The following is a 15688-nucleotide window of genomic DNA, read 5'->3' on the forward strand; positions in this document are numbered from 1 at the left end:
TTTCTTCAGGCTTAGCATCCATTTACACAGTCCTTTAATTTCATTTTAACGTATATTTAAACAAAAAAATTCCATCCACTTTTCAATTAGAATATATTTTATTTAAATCAATTCACAGTTAACTACAATGTGTTCGCACCTACGTCATCTCAATATCTATAAGTGTCTAGCAAACTACTCATGTAATTACCTTCGTAATGACATCTTGGTATTTCGCTTCACTGTGCAAATTCTTTCCTTCAAAAATATACATGTTCAATTAATTATTATAATATTGATCTCACCGTCCATACAAATGCTTACAGTCGTCAATAAAATACATACCTACACGCAATTATTATTGTACCTGCAGTGAAACAGTCGATAATAATATAACGTCTCCCTCTAAATAGTCTAAATCATTGTTGTATCACGTTATCTTTTTCAATCAATCGAGAACCATTAGGTATCTAATGTTTTAATAATTAACTATTGTATGAAAAAAAAACTTTATCTTGATCAATGTATCCCTATAAATACTATTAAACTATTAAATATTATTATGGTACCTATCTAAAAATTAGAAAAATTAAATAAAATTAATAATAGGCATAATATAAACACGTGTTAAAAATATGTTGTTTTTAATGATTTTATTGTTACATGTGTATCAGAATATTAATTAAAGTTTGTCACGTAAATGAAACGCTTTTAACGCGAAAAATTTAATATAGGCCATAATTGAGGATAATCAGCGCCCTCTGTGCTTATTGTATTTTATGGGACATGACCGACATAAAGTAATAAACCTAACCTGGCTTCAAAAGCTTCGGCGATGATTTCTTGTTTTCTTATTTTTATCTTATTAATCTGTTCTGTGATTTCAGTGTTTCCTAACGAAAATAAAGCACCCATTTATTTTTATCGGTATTATTTTTTTTATACTTAATATATTTTTGATCTCATATATCCTTGTAACTAGTTGATTGGGCGTCCGTCTATAAAGCCAAAAAATAAATGTTATTGATCCATAGAATAGACCTGATGTTGGTAAAAAGGCGAACAATCGTCGTTCGTGAAAAATAATGTTTATATAGGTACACGAACTCTATAAAGACTCGTAATATTATAATATTATAATATAATGTTTCGCTTATGACCAAAAATTTTTACTCTATGGATGATATTTTGATAAACATTGAAGTTCTAGCAGATGGTATTAATTATTAAATATTATCCATTTGGTTCAAGATCTTATAATCTCCTATTACTTCAGCAGTAATATACGGTTATACTTTATAATATAATATATACATAACATTATTTAAAGTAAGCCTGCTTAGATCCATGTCTTCCTAACAAAATAAACGCGGAGCTCAGCATCATCCCTTTTCCTTGCAAATTTACCGGAAATGAGAAATGAAAAATAATCCCCAGCACGGCGGAAATGCGGTGGATGGATTGCATTCGACCCGCGAGTCATCAGTCATGACGCCCAAACATCCACGAACATCCGCGACCAGACCCGAACCGGAAACGGGAAGGAGAGGCTACGGCACCGAATTTCGGCTTTCTTAACTGCCTTGTGATGCATTACTCTTCTTAGCGTTGACAGGTTTCTCTTTCTCTTTTCTGTATATCGTATGTACATACTATGTAGGTTCATATATACGTATGTACATGGACAGGGCTGACAGAAAAATAAAATTGGAATTAATAAAAGTAAATAATTATTTCTTGCTCTTAAGCGGGACATAATATTGTATTATATGCTTCTACAAAAGGTCAACGTTTGTTAGCTATTTTCCTTATCCAGTAAGTATGTATCTATGTTGCTCTGGATCAACACATTAATAAAATAACAAGCATTTTTTTGAAAATCGAACCCTCTGCCAACTATTACATCACCGGCCAAAAATATATATTTTTTTTAAATATCGAAAACAATAAATTTTATATTTTTATCATAACAATAAAATGGCGAAACGTTATAATATTTGAACTCAGGTGTAATATTTCTGTTCGTTTTTTTATGCATTAATTATGGACATAGATATTGACAGGATTAAGCGTTTGTGTAAATCAAAAAAGATTGCACTACTATTTAAATATAAATTTATTTATATAACACAATATTATACCCTAAAATTTCCAATTATAAATTCAAAACGTTCACAACATGACAGAAATAATAGTATTAATAATACTTATTTAAAGTAAAACAGCATAATTAGTAAATACAAAAAATCTAAAAAGCACATGGAAGTTAACCAATAATTATTATATCATATTAAATTTATAAGATACAAGTACTTTAAATTACCCTCAATCAAGTGGAATAAATGTCAATATCTGAAGCAAATGAGTTCAACATAATTATAGCCTATAGGAGTTTTAATACGAAATATTTACATCACAACATAATAATTTAATATGTTAGGAATATTCAGAGTGATTTTATTTTGTTTTGATTGGTAAATATATAAATATTACAATTAACAAGTACTATTCTGTGCATTGGCACATAATATAAATGTTAATTAAAAATAAAATGATGGTGTGATTTGTGTTTAAAACAAGACAAAACATTGGTTTTGATTTGCTTTCTCATGTACATTTTTACCTACAAAATAAATCCATTTCCTTTTAAATCTTCTCACTATCAAATAGATAGGTACCAGATACTTAAATCGTAAATAATAGCATATTGTTCTATCCTGTAAACATACTTTACCTCTTGCATATAAATATAATTTGCATAAAATAAGGGTTTTAAAACTTTTGTAGCAGGGACAGCTGATATAATAAAATAATCACTAGCCAAAATGTTTTTTTAATATTTCGTAAGTTTTCCTTTATACCCCTTAAATAGTGACTTACTAATCCATCAACGTTTGGTGAAAACCCTGGTAATACAATCAAATTGGATTAGAGTTTTAGTACTCTTTTACGCCATTCACACGAATTGCTAACAACCACAATGAGAACTCACATTTTTTATACACGAGAACAACAATAAAATGAAATGAAGTATGACATATTATTTATAACCTGTCAACAGTGATATTTGATCATTCAACTTGATAAGAAACTATTTAATATATTGCCCACTCTTCAGAAACTGTATGTTTGGACAGCCAGCTATGCACATTAATTGATTATCACGATTGTCGAAGTGGTTTTTTCGATATTTTGATTATTGTGAAATAAAATTATGGTTTTGTTAAAGGTGAAATTACTTATTAGCAAAAAATTGTGTTAAAAATGGATCTATTCTGATAGCTGCTGGATGTCGAAAATAGTAGTCGGAACTCCGGTCATATTAGATAAATAATTAAAAGATAAAAATAACTTTTATATACCATGTTTTTAAATTTTCTGTTGAATCATATTATAAACTTGACAATTCTATGTATTAATAATTAAGGACAAATAATAAGGCAATAATTGTCAACAAATCGTTTTTTTGCTATTTTGCAACAAACAAACAAATGTAGAATACTGAAATGTCATTTTGATTTCCATAGTAACACACGTATATATTAATAATTTAGTTGCTAGGATCATCCCATTAGCAACCAATAAAAGTGGATTGGATTACGGATTTCTTCCGAAATAACTTTTCATACAAAACAGAATTAACTGAAAATAAATTCAATTCTACTTAAATGAGGCTAAAAGTATTAAACGAATGAATTAGCATCGTGTTCTGATATATTCTAAAAGTTTCAAATATCTAGCTAGTCGGGAAGTTAGTTAAAAATCGATTGCAAGATTTGTACTAGATAAACAACCACCGGACAAACAAGAATACGAGCTAAGAAAAACGTGATAAAATAACCTTTAACTTGGAAGTGATTCACTTAAAAGGGAAACTTTGCATATTATGTAAATATCAATACTGTATTACTACTGCCATCTTGGAAAATAGCGGAATATTTTCAGTTTTTAGCTATATCTCATTAACGGCTGAAAAAATTAAAAAATATTTCAAAATACCGACTACCAAATGAAGGTCTCTCGGCCATGTGCATTAGGTTAACACAATTATATTCTTGCACTACCTCTTATATATCAGTGGATGATTATATTCATCCAAAGATTGTCTCTTATTCAGACTGTGTCCTGCTCATTTGATATTTTAGATTTTAAACAAACCCTATTATCACACGTCAGTGTTTGTTCCCTTATACAATTATTCCGTTTTTTTTCCTTATACGTTATACCAATTCTACACCTATCCATACCACACAGTGTTACTTTAAGTTTCTGCATTTCTCTGCTACTGTAGTTTCATGTTATGCACTATACACAGTTTACACAGGTTGAACACTTTGCATTTTAACGACAATGAGAGTTCACTTTTGAAGAGATTTTAAATAATAAAACAACATGTTTTCAGTGTGTTAGAAGACTAAACTCCAAAAAACTTCAAATATATTAATTCTTTTTCTTAATTTCGCAGGTCTCGGGGTCGGGGGGGACGCAGCCTCGTGTCGGTCTAGGGGTCCAAGCAATAAGAGGGTCCACCCTCTCCGTGAACGGCGAGGTTCAATCGACGGCCCGCGGACGAGCCCCGTCGGTCGGTATCGACACAGACATGGTGTCAGAATTCGATCCCTCGAGTTCCGACTCAGGAGTCGTAAGCAGATGCGCAGTCGTTAAACCACTAAAACTTAGATTATGCCAACCAATATTTGGAAGAAAACAGCAATCAAAGACGCGAAGGCCAGACCAAAAAAATCCTTCGCCAGCAGAACTAGAACCAGCGCTGCCAAGAGTACAGAAACCGAGAGATCCAGAAAGAGAAAAGAGAAGAATAGCAAGGAAGAAAGAAAAAAGAGCAACACTTATTTTAGGTTTAATCATGGGAAGCTTCATAGCTTGTTGGTTACCGTTTTTCTTTCTGTATATTCTTACTCCAGCTTGTCCCATCTGTAATATACCGGACAGCGCTTTTGCGATAGCCTTCTGGCTGGGATACATGAACTCTGTACTGAATCCTGTAATTTACACCATTTTCAATAAGGATTTCCGAAGGGCGTTCAGAAGAATATTGTTCAAGTGATGTTTGGCCTATGTGTGCTGCTATCGGTGTGTCGCCAATCGCATTCGCATGGCTCAAGAGAGGGCAGCACCTGGCCTATACAATGTCCGTTAGTGAAAAATCCTTCTCAGTTCACACATTACCCGAACAGTACACAGCTGCCAAATAAACAAACAGTTTACAACAAAAGACAAACATTATTACATAACAAAACAATTTACAATATTATTATACTTAATCAAAAACAGAACAATCGTAGATAAATATTTATTTTAAAAAAATACATAAAATATTACGTAATATAACATATGTGAAATAGTGAAGTTTTTTTATCTATTTTAATTAAAATATTTTTTTCTTGCTGGTGGATTTGAACGTAATGTTATTTTTTTAATAATAATTGTATATTATTTATTTACTTCTAGGCAATACATTTTTTATATTCAATAATACAAATAACTTCCTGACAATCTGGTCTCATAAATAAATTAATAAATATAGTGAGGTTTTATGCATTCTAGTTCATAGTCAATAATAATATACATTTACAGGTTAAGAAATAATGACTTAAAGATTTTATTCTACTCTCGTATAATAAATAGGCTTCTTGAATTTTAAAAAAATAAAACTATAAAACAAATACACTTAAACAAATTCATACTGACTCATTTATAACAGATTTTTGTTTATATTATTTTTATAATATTATTTGGCTTAAATCAATATTGAATAATATAATACTGAATTCATACTATGTTGTTTTTTTTATTATCTATGATATTTTGTGCTTGGTTTTAAATATTCAACTCAAATGGGTACTTCTAATAAAAGGCAATTTACATTATTGCTCCAGCCAAAACTAATAAAAAGAAACATCTTCCTTTCTATTCTAAAGATATTATTATAATGTTTTAATTATTAATATAACTTTCATCGTGCCTAAACAAGCACCAAGATTAAAATATAATATTCTTAAAAAGATTAGGAGTTTTTCAATTATTGTAAATAAAAATTAATAAATTTACTCTATAGTCCCTAATCATAGAAAATACTTCTAAATTAATTTTATAGTATGCGTATTTTATACTTGGGATGGCGTACATAAAACTATTATAATAATAAATGTCTTGTATTGTAAAATTAAGTACTATTATATCCGAATATTTGGCTAAGAAAAATGTAGATAGATTTAAGTGTGACGATATTGTAAAAGCAAATCGATTCTTAAGAAAAATGTATACAAATTGTGATGAGGGTTGGCACCAATATGTATTTTATAAAAAAAAAATCAAATACGTTTTTCTAGTCTAGTACCAAGATTATGCTAGTCAAAATATTATTATAATGTAGCATTTGACGGATAATGTTTCGTTCTACATATTTATCGACATTTATAAATATAAAACGTAAGATTGCGTAAATTATTATAAGTTTGTGTCGTAATTTTTTTTTTTGGTAATTTTACCATTATAATATTCACAATATTCTTTATTAGACATTATGTTGTTCTTTTTTAATTAAGACTGATATTTTGTATTAAAAGTGTATTTATAATTGCCGTTTTTATTTTGTTTGAGTGTCTAGTGTACAGAATATTATCAAGATAACATAGAATCATTATTTAAAATTAGGTGTTAGAAAAAAATACTTGTGATTTAAAATTTTAACCAAAACTTGAAACGTATCACTCATATCGATTCATTTCAACAAACATTTTTCAAATATTAAACTTTATGATTAATAAGAAATGAAAATATTAAATTCTACAGGTTTTTAAAAGGTTTGTCGATAGCTATTTCAGTTGTAACACCATTATCAAGACTAACGACTAACTAAGACTATTTTTTTTTAAAACCTGTTGAATTTAATATTAATTATATTTTCATTTCTTGTAAAATAGAATTCTACCAAGTAAATGCTAATTCAATTAATTTATGATTAATGCTTTCATTTTTTTACACATACCGGATTATGCGATGCTAATAACGAATCAAAAAATCAACGTAAAGAATTTCAATTACATGTTATACCGAATTCTTATAAAACGCACAAATATAATAATACCCAGTTGGTTTTCCTAATCGAGTACAATATTATACAAATAATCTGTTTGTATGTTTGTAATTTAGTGCTAACGGTGGAGTAGATAATGCTAAAACGTCTGCCTTTAAATCCCAATGGATTTACGACAGATTCAAATCCAGAGTCTAAAAATTCACTTATATATTTATTAGGTAGTGTTTTAAACCCCCAAAATAATAACACAATTTATTAAATAAATGACTAAAAACCGTTTGTTATAAAATCACTATATTCGTTATTTACATGAAAAATACTTTCCGCTACATAGGTGAGTGTTTTAATAAAGGACATAATTATATAACGTATTTCACTCATGAAAACGCGTCTCTCCCTGCTCTGCAGAGTATATGGTTATTCGTAACGTAATATGCAATAATTTTCTATTGAGTTTTGAAATATAATTAATACCTATCATGTAACGGCTTGGTGAGAGCTGGTCAGAGCTTGGTCAGAGGAACTTTTGCAATGAATGAGTCCTATCACGCAAAAAACAATATTAAGTTCTTAAAACATTCCAAATATTCTGACATTGTCTATGATTGTGTTTTATATTTTTATAGAAAAAATCATTACCCACAAATATTTTTTTTATTTTATATTTTTTTAACACAGTGCTTTTTCAGTTCAAGCGTTATTGAAGCGATGTTTTTTTTTGATAATCATCCTATTTTCAATGTTAAGGAGAATAAATTGTTGTACTCATATCATGTCTGTAATCAGTTAGTGACATAATTTATTGTTGTAGCACATTTGTTTAAAAATCACATATTTTATCAAACATTTTATTCACTGATTATTAAAATACATATTTATATAATATATATATATATAATATTTATGGAAATGTTAAATGTCGGTAGGTTGTCTTCCATTTAGGTTTTATATATCTGTTTTTCGTAAAACATTAAATATTTATAAAGTGTGTAAATGTATATCTATATTTCTAATCAACTATATTATTAAATTTATAAATTATATTTCCGTCTAAATAATAAGTAAATCAAATACATTTATTATAATATTATATATTTGTAAGTTGTCGGTTATAATATATACGCATATTAAATAAAGAAAAGCAATTACTCGATGTCTTTTAAAGTTTTAATTTTTATTTATATTTGGTATATTATAAACACATATTAAACCAAATGGTTTATTCTAGATCGCTATTTAGAAAGTCAACTTGATTTTTAAAATCATTAAATTACAGTTTCAATATATATATATATATATATATCTTTTTTAGTAATATCCTTATGTTAGTATTTAGAAAACACTAATAAGCCAAATAAACCAAAACCTTATAAAACTTGTTTCTAGATGTAGGAAACCCTTGCAACGAAATTCCACGAGGTGCTATTTATGTTGAATTGTCAAAAAGCATTTTTATCATACTCGTACGAAAGATTTAAACCATTTTGTTTTGCCGTGAATTATTATATTTTTATTTCAGTACTCTCGTAAACGTAAATATAAATTAGATGTTTTGTAAAAAAAAATCAATCAATACAAAACAATTCAACGTCTTTATTTTTATTTTATATAATTATATCCATAATCCACTTATTTGCAATGTATAATTAAAGAAAATACCGTAATATGAGAAATAAACTGATATTAAAACATTGTATAACCAATTGTGACAAATTAACTACATTCAAATATACAAAACACTGTGTAAAAAGTCTATTGGTAAATTAATAACAATTAGACAACGGATTAAACATTAAATAACAGAGGACTATAATGACAATTATTGTTGTGACGTTAGATATTCGAGTTTACTAATTTGGATGATTATCTCTCTTCATTTGTTTAATATTATTATAATATTGCTTTTATCCAGAAAAATAGATACATAATATTTTACATAATGTAAAGCATGTAGGTATTTATTCATAATGAGTGATATTTACCTAACCATGGGAGTAAATGTATAACAACACGCTAACTTATTTTGCTCACAGCATCAATAACTGACTGTAGAAGTCGAATAAATAAAATACTATGTTAAAATATCTATTTTTGTTATTCTATAAAACGTTAATTTTTTTATGCTTTAAAAAAATTACTTGTTTATATTGAAGTATAGTAAAACAATTCATTAAAATACCTCTGATGGCTACTTTGGCCCAATAGATTAATAGTCGCAAGTACCTTCATATATTTCCAAGGTCATAACAATCAATATCAATTTATTTCTTACTATCGTAGTAAAGTACCTACTAAAATTATTTTTCAATACAAATTTCATGCAACCACTTGGATAATATTATATTATTCCTATCTTCACTATCACTTTTTGTGTTGTTACTTCTAAATGAAACTTTTAAATTATGTACTTAATTCATATTATTATACAATAATATATTTTTTTTTATCAGATTATATTATATTTTTTTATAATATTCATTTTAATTTCACTGTTGTTTTAACAAAGCGGTTGTGGATATTATAATGAGCCCATAATGTCCACAATTTGTGATTTATAAATTACATAGTAAGCATTATTGTTTTTGTCTATAAAACCCAATAAAAAATCTCTTACTAAAACACAATTTAATTTATCTTGTATTACAATGACCTGAATAAGATGTATTCATATTACTTTTTTTTTTTTTTGCAATAGATATATTATAAATCTGTAAATAAATTTAGTTCAAAATTTAAAAAAATATCTGACTGAACAAGATTTGTCTCTACTTTCATTGAGTAGTTGAATCGTCCTTTTTACATAAGTTTAAATATTTATTTTAATTAAATAGTACATAGAGCGTTTCATTTTTTCAATGTGTTAAAATTAATATTAAATATATATATAGAATAAAAACTATTATCCTTAATATACGTAGCGTTCAAAAGTTCACAAATTTAGAGTTTGTATTTCATCAAAGTTATTATAATATACATATTTTAAGCGTGTAAAATGTCTTCATGTATTTTAAATATTATCATGTAACTTTGTAAATTATTGTAAGATATATTTATGTATACTATTTATATTAAACTATCTTATTATTATATTAGAATCTTACTTTACCAACATGAATGAATAATCGTTGTTGTAAAACAATTACAAAAAGTTTTATTTCTATAAAAAATATTTATTTGTAATTAAAAATATTAGTTTGTTACAATCGTATGTATAAAAAGCATGCTAACTTTAAGTCAATCGAAATATAATGTTCATTTTTACTTTAGGTAGACAAAAATACTTTAAAATATACCTAACCAATAAAGTGTCTAAAAATGAAGTAAATTACCGAAATACAACCAAATAAATACATTGAGTATCCAAAAAAATATATTTAAAATTCTCATCTTGAAACATGTTGTACTCATAATAATGAACAGTAATTCCATATTATTAATAGATATTGTACAAAGTTAACTTGATTTACTGAAAATTAATAAACAATCATTGATCTAAAAATAAATTAAGTCGTTTTATTTCATTTTTGTTTTCCATATTTTCCAATAAACAGGAATTTATTGAATTTCCATACATCTATAAAACCACCATGAGAATAAATTGTTAATTATAATTATTAATACATAGTAATTACACTTTAACAGAAATAAATTTTCAAAATGAAAGAGCTTAATTTTACTGAAATGTAACCATGATATAAACGTATATTATTTATAAAAAACTTACTAATTAAAAAACAGTATCCGTGAATCCAAATGTTCTAAAAATAATAATTACAAGATAAAATTAACTTTTTATATACAACGTTTTTAAATTTTCTGTTGAATCATATAAACTTGACTTGACTAGCTTAAACGATCAAAAAAATGTGTACTTGATGAAATGTCATTTTGACATTTCATATTGATTTCCATAGTAACACACGTATATAATAATAATTTAGTTGCTAGGACCCTAGACCCCTAGCAACCAATAATAGTGGATTGGAATACGATATTCTGACATTTATTACATATAATACCAGTATTAATTCCGGTATTCTGTAACAAATATTAATATATGTCAAAAAAAACAGAAATACCTATAAATAAATAATTACAAGATAAAAATAACTTTTATATACCTACAACGTTATTAAATTTTTTGTTGAATTATTATGCTCAATATGCTCAAACTTGTACTTGATATGAAGTAAATAAAAAACAAACAAACAAACAAATATAGAATACTGAAATGTCATTTTGATTTCCATAGTAACACACGTATATATTAATAATTTAGTTGCTAGGAACACCCACTTAGCAACCAATAATAGTGGATTGGAATACGGATTTCTTCCGAAATAACTTTTCATACAAAACAGAAATAACTGAAAATGAATTCAATTCTACTTAAAGATGGCTAAGAGTATTAAAAGAATGCATTAGCATCGTGTTCTGATACATTCTAAAAGTTTCAAATGTCTAGCTAGTCGGGAAGTTAGTTAAAATCGATTACAAAATTTGTACCGGATAAACAACCACTGGACAAATAAGAATACGACCTAATAAAAACGATGTAATAATGTCGATTAATTAAAAAAAAAAAAAGAATTATAGGTCATATTACGTAATTTTTATTTCCTACCTTTTTCTAGTCAAACAATAAATAATCATGACGCAAAAGATATGAGAATTTTATCTGAAAATCTCTAGACTCTTTACATATTATATTATAATATAAGGGCATAACGCCTTCTGAGCAAAAGGCAGCATCGTGCGAATCCTTCTTGATATTCAATAGGGTTGATTTCCGTTTGGGGTAACGGAAGGGAATGCCCTCGTTTAAAAATTACCCCACAATTCAATTTTCTCTCTCGAAGAGTCGTCATTGCACGTGCATGAATTTGCACTAGAGTGATTCAACACACAACACCATCTTATTCAGGTACATTAACTTTAATCTTGGTAGTTACTCAAAATAACAAAATCCTTGCCAACAAATTATAATTTTACCAGGTCACAAAAATAACTATTCTAAAAACCACTGCTATAGTGCTGAGACTTGAACATTAACCGATGGGAATCATATGATAAATATGTGTGCCTGTCTATTAGGATATTATGTTCTATAAACACTTTGTTAACACTGATAACATTAGATTAATTCGGTTAGTCACCTGAAGTTTGTATGAATGATAAAAATATTGACAAAGATTTAACAGTTGTAATAACTAGTTGTGACATTTATTTTATTTATATCTTTTTTGCACGTGCATAACAGAAGTTTTGTTTATTTGTTTATATAATTGCATCACTGATAAAACGTTGTGTTGGCCAGTATAATGCCCATCAGCCGTGGCCCCCACAAGGGGGGGGGCTGACAGGGCTCTAGTCTGGGGGCCCGGGCTCAGGAGGGGCCCGGCGAGGCGAGACGACCACATAAGTGAGTTAAAAACGCATCAAAAATTTGCTTTAATAGTAAAAAAAGCCGCCTGCGGCACTATTTTTCTTCAGTAATATTATTAATTAAGGTTATGTGGTTGTACGATACAATATTTAATTGTGTATCAATACTCGACATCTCCATAATTCAAATAGATTTATACACTAAACATACACATTAATTTTACCGCGTACACCATTTGTAAAACGCTACTGTAGAGCATTACACTGCCTTTATCCTTAGCGATAGGTAGAGGGGGCCGGCAAAGATCCTAGCCTGGGGGCCCGCTTCATGATGTGGGGCCCATGCCATCAGCCGTCGGACATCGGAGAATGACAAGAGACTGTTGTTAGTTGAATATGGAAAACAGACTATAAAAGTCTCCTTGAAGCGCCCATGATATCTGTCCTGAACTGGATTGCCTTATTTGGCAGTTTTCATTAGCTTTTTTAACTTATTATACATTTTTATTTTGCCTTTACATACTCCTCTCTCTTATAGATACCCTTAACTTGAGCCATGTCAATTTAACTTGAGTTTAACTGCTCTTGAAATATTTCCGATCATAAAAAATCATGCTTCGCCCAAACGTATGGTGCCGTGATGTGCTTGATTAACACCGGATGTGGTTTGTTGGGGCCGATAACTTCATTGTGTGGCCCTTCGTTGTCCAGTGTGTAAGCGCTGGCTCTTTATCCGGGGCGAAAGGTTCGACTTCTGACAATGTCACAATATATTTATGTGGTTTTCTCAAAAGCCTGGGTGTTTGCGATTAATCGTCATTGCCTGATGTAGTGCTAAAAATGATAGACATATATATATGTAATTTTTTTTTCATAAATATACTGACCTCTATTGTCACAAAATAAGAAGTCCTATAATATTACAAAATATGTACTAGTCAGTATGTACAGAAAATATAAACCACATATTAATATCATAATAAACTATTGAAATACTTTAATTAATTGGTTATTTCGTTCACTAACTATTAAATTTGAATAGAAGTACGGAAAAAATGAGATTGGTATAAGTTGTAAATTCACATACGTGAAAGTTGCTTTTATAAATTAGCAATAATACCCTGTTTACTTTAATAAGTTTACATGTTATATAATATGAAATATGATAAATTTAATTTAATCGTTGATATTATTGAACCACCCTTAAACATGGGCAGAAAGCTTAGCTTGCAAAAGGCAGCTCGTTTCCTTCGATTAGGTATATTATATCGACTAGTAACGCCGCCTGCTTTTTAGTATCACACGAACGTATATAAAAAAAAAACAGAAAAGAAAATCTTTTTTATTTAGATTATACGTTTTTTATTATTATTGTTGTTAAAATTTGAAATTATGTAAGTTAAGTATAATTACAATTGATTGTAAAAACTCGAAAATATATATTAAGTACAAAATATAATAATATAACCTTTTTATCACTAAAACAGGGTATGAAATCCAATGACAGTTACAGTAGTGTTTTGAAGCAATAGTACTGTAATAGAAGTGAAACAAATCTCACAAATATATTGTGACCTTACCGGGATCAAACACGGATGATAGGTTACTGGACTACTTAATTCAATACTCTGTTACTAAGCATTCATAACCATTCTTATAATATGACCTTCAATCATCATATTTTGTTTTCTTTTAAAGAGCTTTTGGTTTTTGATTCAATATATATACAATATATTATATTGTTTATACGACACGTAGTGAGTTTTTTCAAGTAGAAACACGTGTATTAATTAAAATACACCACAATTTTATGAAATAGCTATTTTACTTAGTTTACTATTAATCAGGATCGATTTCCTCCGTTTCAATGGAACATCGTCAATTGATATAGAATATTACAAAAATGTTAAAGACAAAAATATTTTTTGAACATATGAATAAAATTGAACAACATTCTAAGAAATTCTCGGTTTTTTCATAAATCAAAAAAAAAACGAAAAAGAGTTAAAGTAAGCACCGAAAACTGTATAAATTCCAACCGGTGATGATGATAATGATAATCACAATACATTATCTTCATATCCTGGATGCGCCTATATGGAATAAAATTGAGTTCTACCTAGCCGCAAAATTTAAGCCCATATGACCGACGCTCAAGAGGCAAGAGATTTAATCTTTGCTATACGGTAGACGCTGATAGTGTCAGGAAAGATCTTTTAATGTTGCCTGTTTCTTTTTTATAAATTTCCATTATAATATCTGTACGTCAAAAGTGAAATGTTGAATATCCATTTTTAATAAAAATGGTTATGAATCTAGTTATTCTTACTTTTTGTTTACGTCGAGTTGGGTATCTAAATTTCTTTTTAAAGTAAAAATTGTGTTGTATCCAAAGATCTAAAAACATAAAATATGAAATTGTGAAATAAATTTCTACTGTTATTTTTTAATTGAAAATAATTATTGTTTTTATTACAGCAAACAAACAGTTATATGTTATGTTATCATAATATTATTATATAGAGAATTAAAAAAAATATATAAAGATAAATAATAATAATAAAAGAGTAAAACAAAATAAGTGGCAAAACATGTAAAATTAAACGATATAAATACATATATATATATATATATTTATATATAATAAACCAATGAAATAATAATTATACAACTATCGATATAATATAACCAATCTCAGCCACCGTCTTCAAATCAGACGATCCTCAGGGTCCAATTGTATCAACGCCCAGAGGATAGACAATATAATTAATTAGGTGATAGACAGTCGTACGTTTTTGGCTTTGTTCTAATTGAGTCTACTCAGCCAAAAGAGCTGTTGAACCTGACGATTGAGCTGATTTATTCAGGAGAGATGCTGCGAGTGTATCCACCACATAGGCATAATTAATAAATTGAATATTTACACGAAGTAGCTCTACTTGTTGGAAATACATCATTTTGAAATACCATAAAATATACTTAGTCGAACCTCACATTTTTTTCACTGGTCACGTGAATAATATATCCCCTGAGCTACTAAACTGGTATGACTATATTATTTCATGAAACTAGCTGAATATGATGAATCTGTATCGCAGCTCAAGGTATAACGCATTTGCTTGGACAGTGAAAATATGTGAGGTTTGACTCCTGTTTGACCTATTTTTTGTTTCAGGGTTATTACCCATTATTTACGTTTTTGTGCTAGATATTTCTAAATAAATTACCTATGATATCGGCTTAAACGTCAGCCTATAGCGT

At 28.1% G+C, this 15688-nt stretch overlaps 1 protein-coding gene across 1 annotated transcript in view; it reads left to right on the forward strand.

The window, feature by feature from the left end:
* Octalpha2R (alpha2-adrenergic-like octopamine receptor) overlaps positions 1 to 5163 on the forward strand; it is a 546220-nt gene extending 541057 nt beyond the window's left edge. The window contains exon 6 of the mRNA XM_085954349.1: positions 4445 to 5163. Within this exon, the coding sequence (XP_085810475.1) occupies positions 4445 to 5047 (603 nt within the window). The 3' untranslated portion in view covers positions 5048 to 5163. The remainder of the gene's footprint in view (positions 1 to 4444) is intronic.
* The last annotated feature ends 10525 nt before the right edge of the window (positions 5164 to 15688 follow it).

The sequence above is a fragment of the Rhyacophila brunnea genome, unplaced genomic scaffold (genome assembly GCF_057557595.1).
Source record: "Rhyacophila brunnea isolate RB1 unplaced genomic scaffold, BYU_Rbru_1.0 scaffold_4, whole genome shotgun sequence".
Lineage (NCBI taxonomy): Eukaryota > Metazoa > Arthropoda > Insecta > Trichoptera > Rhyacophilidae > Rhyacophila > Rhyacophila brunnea.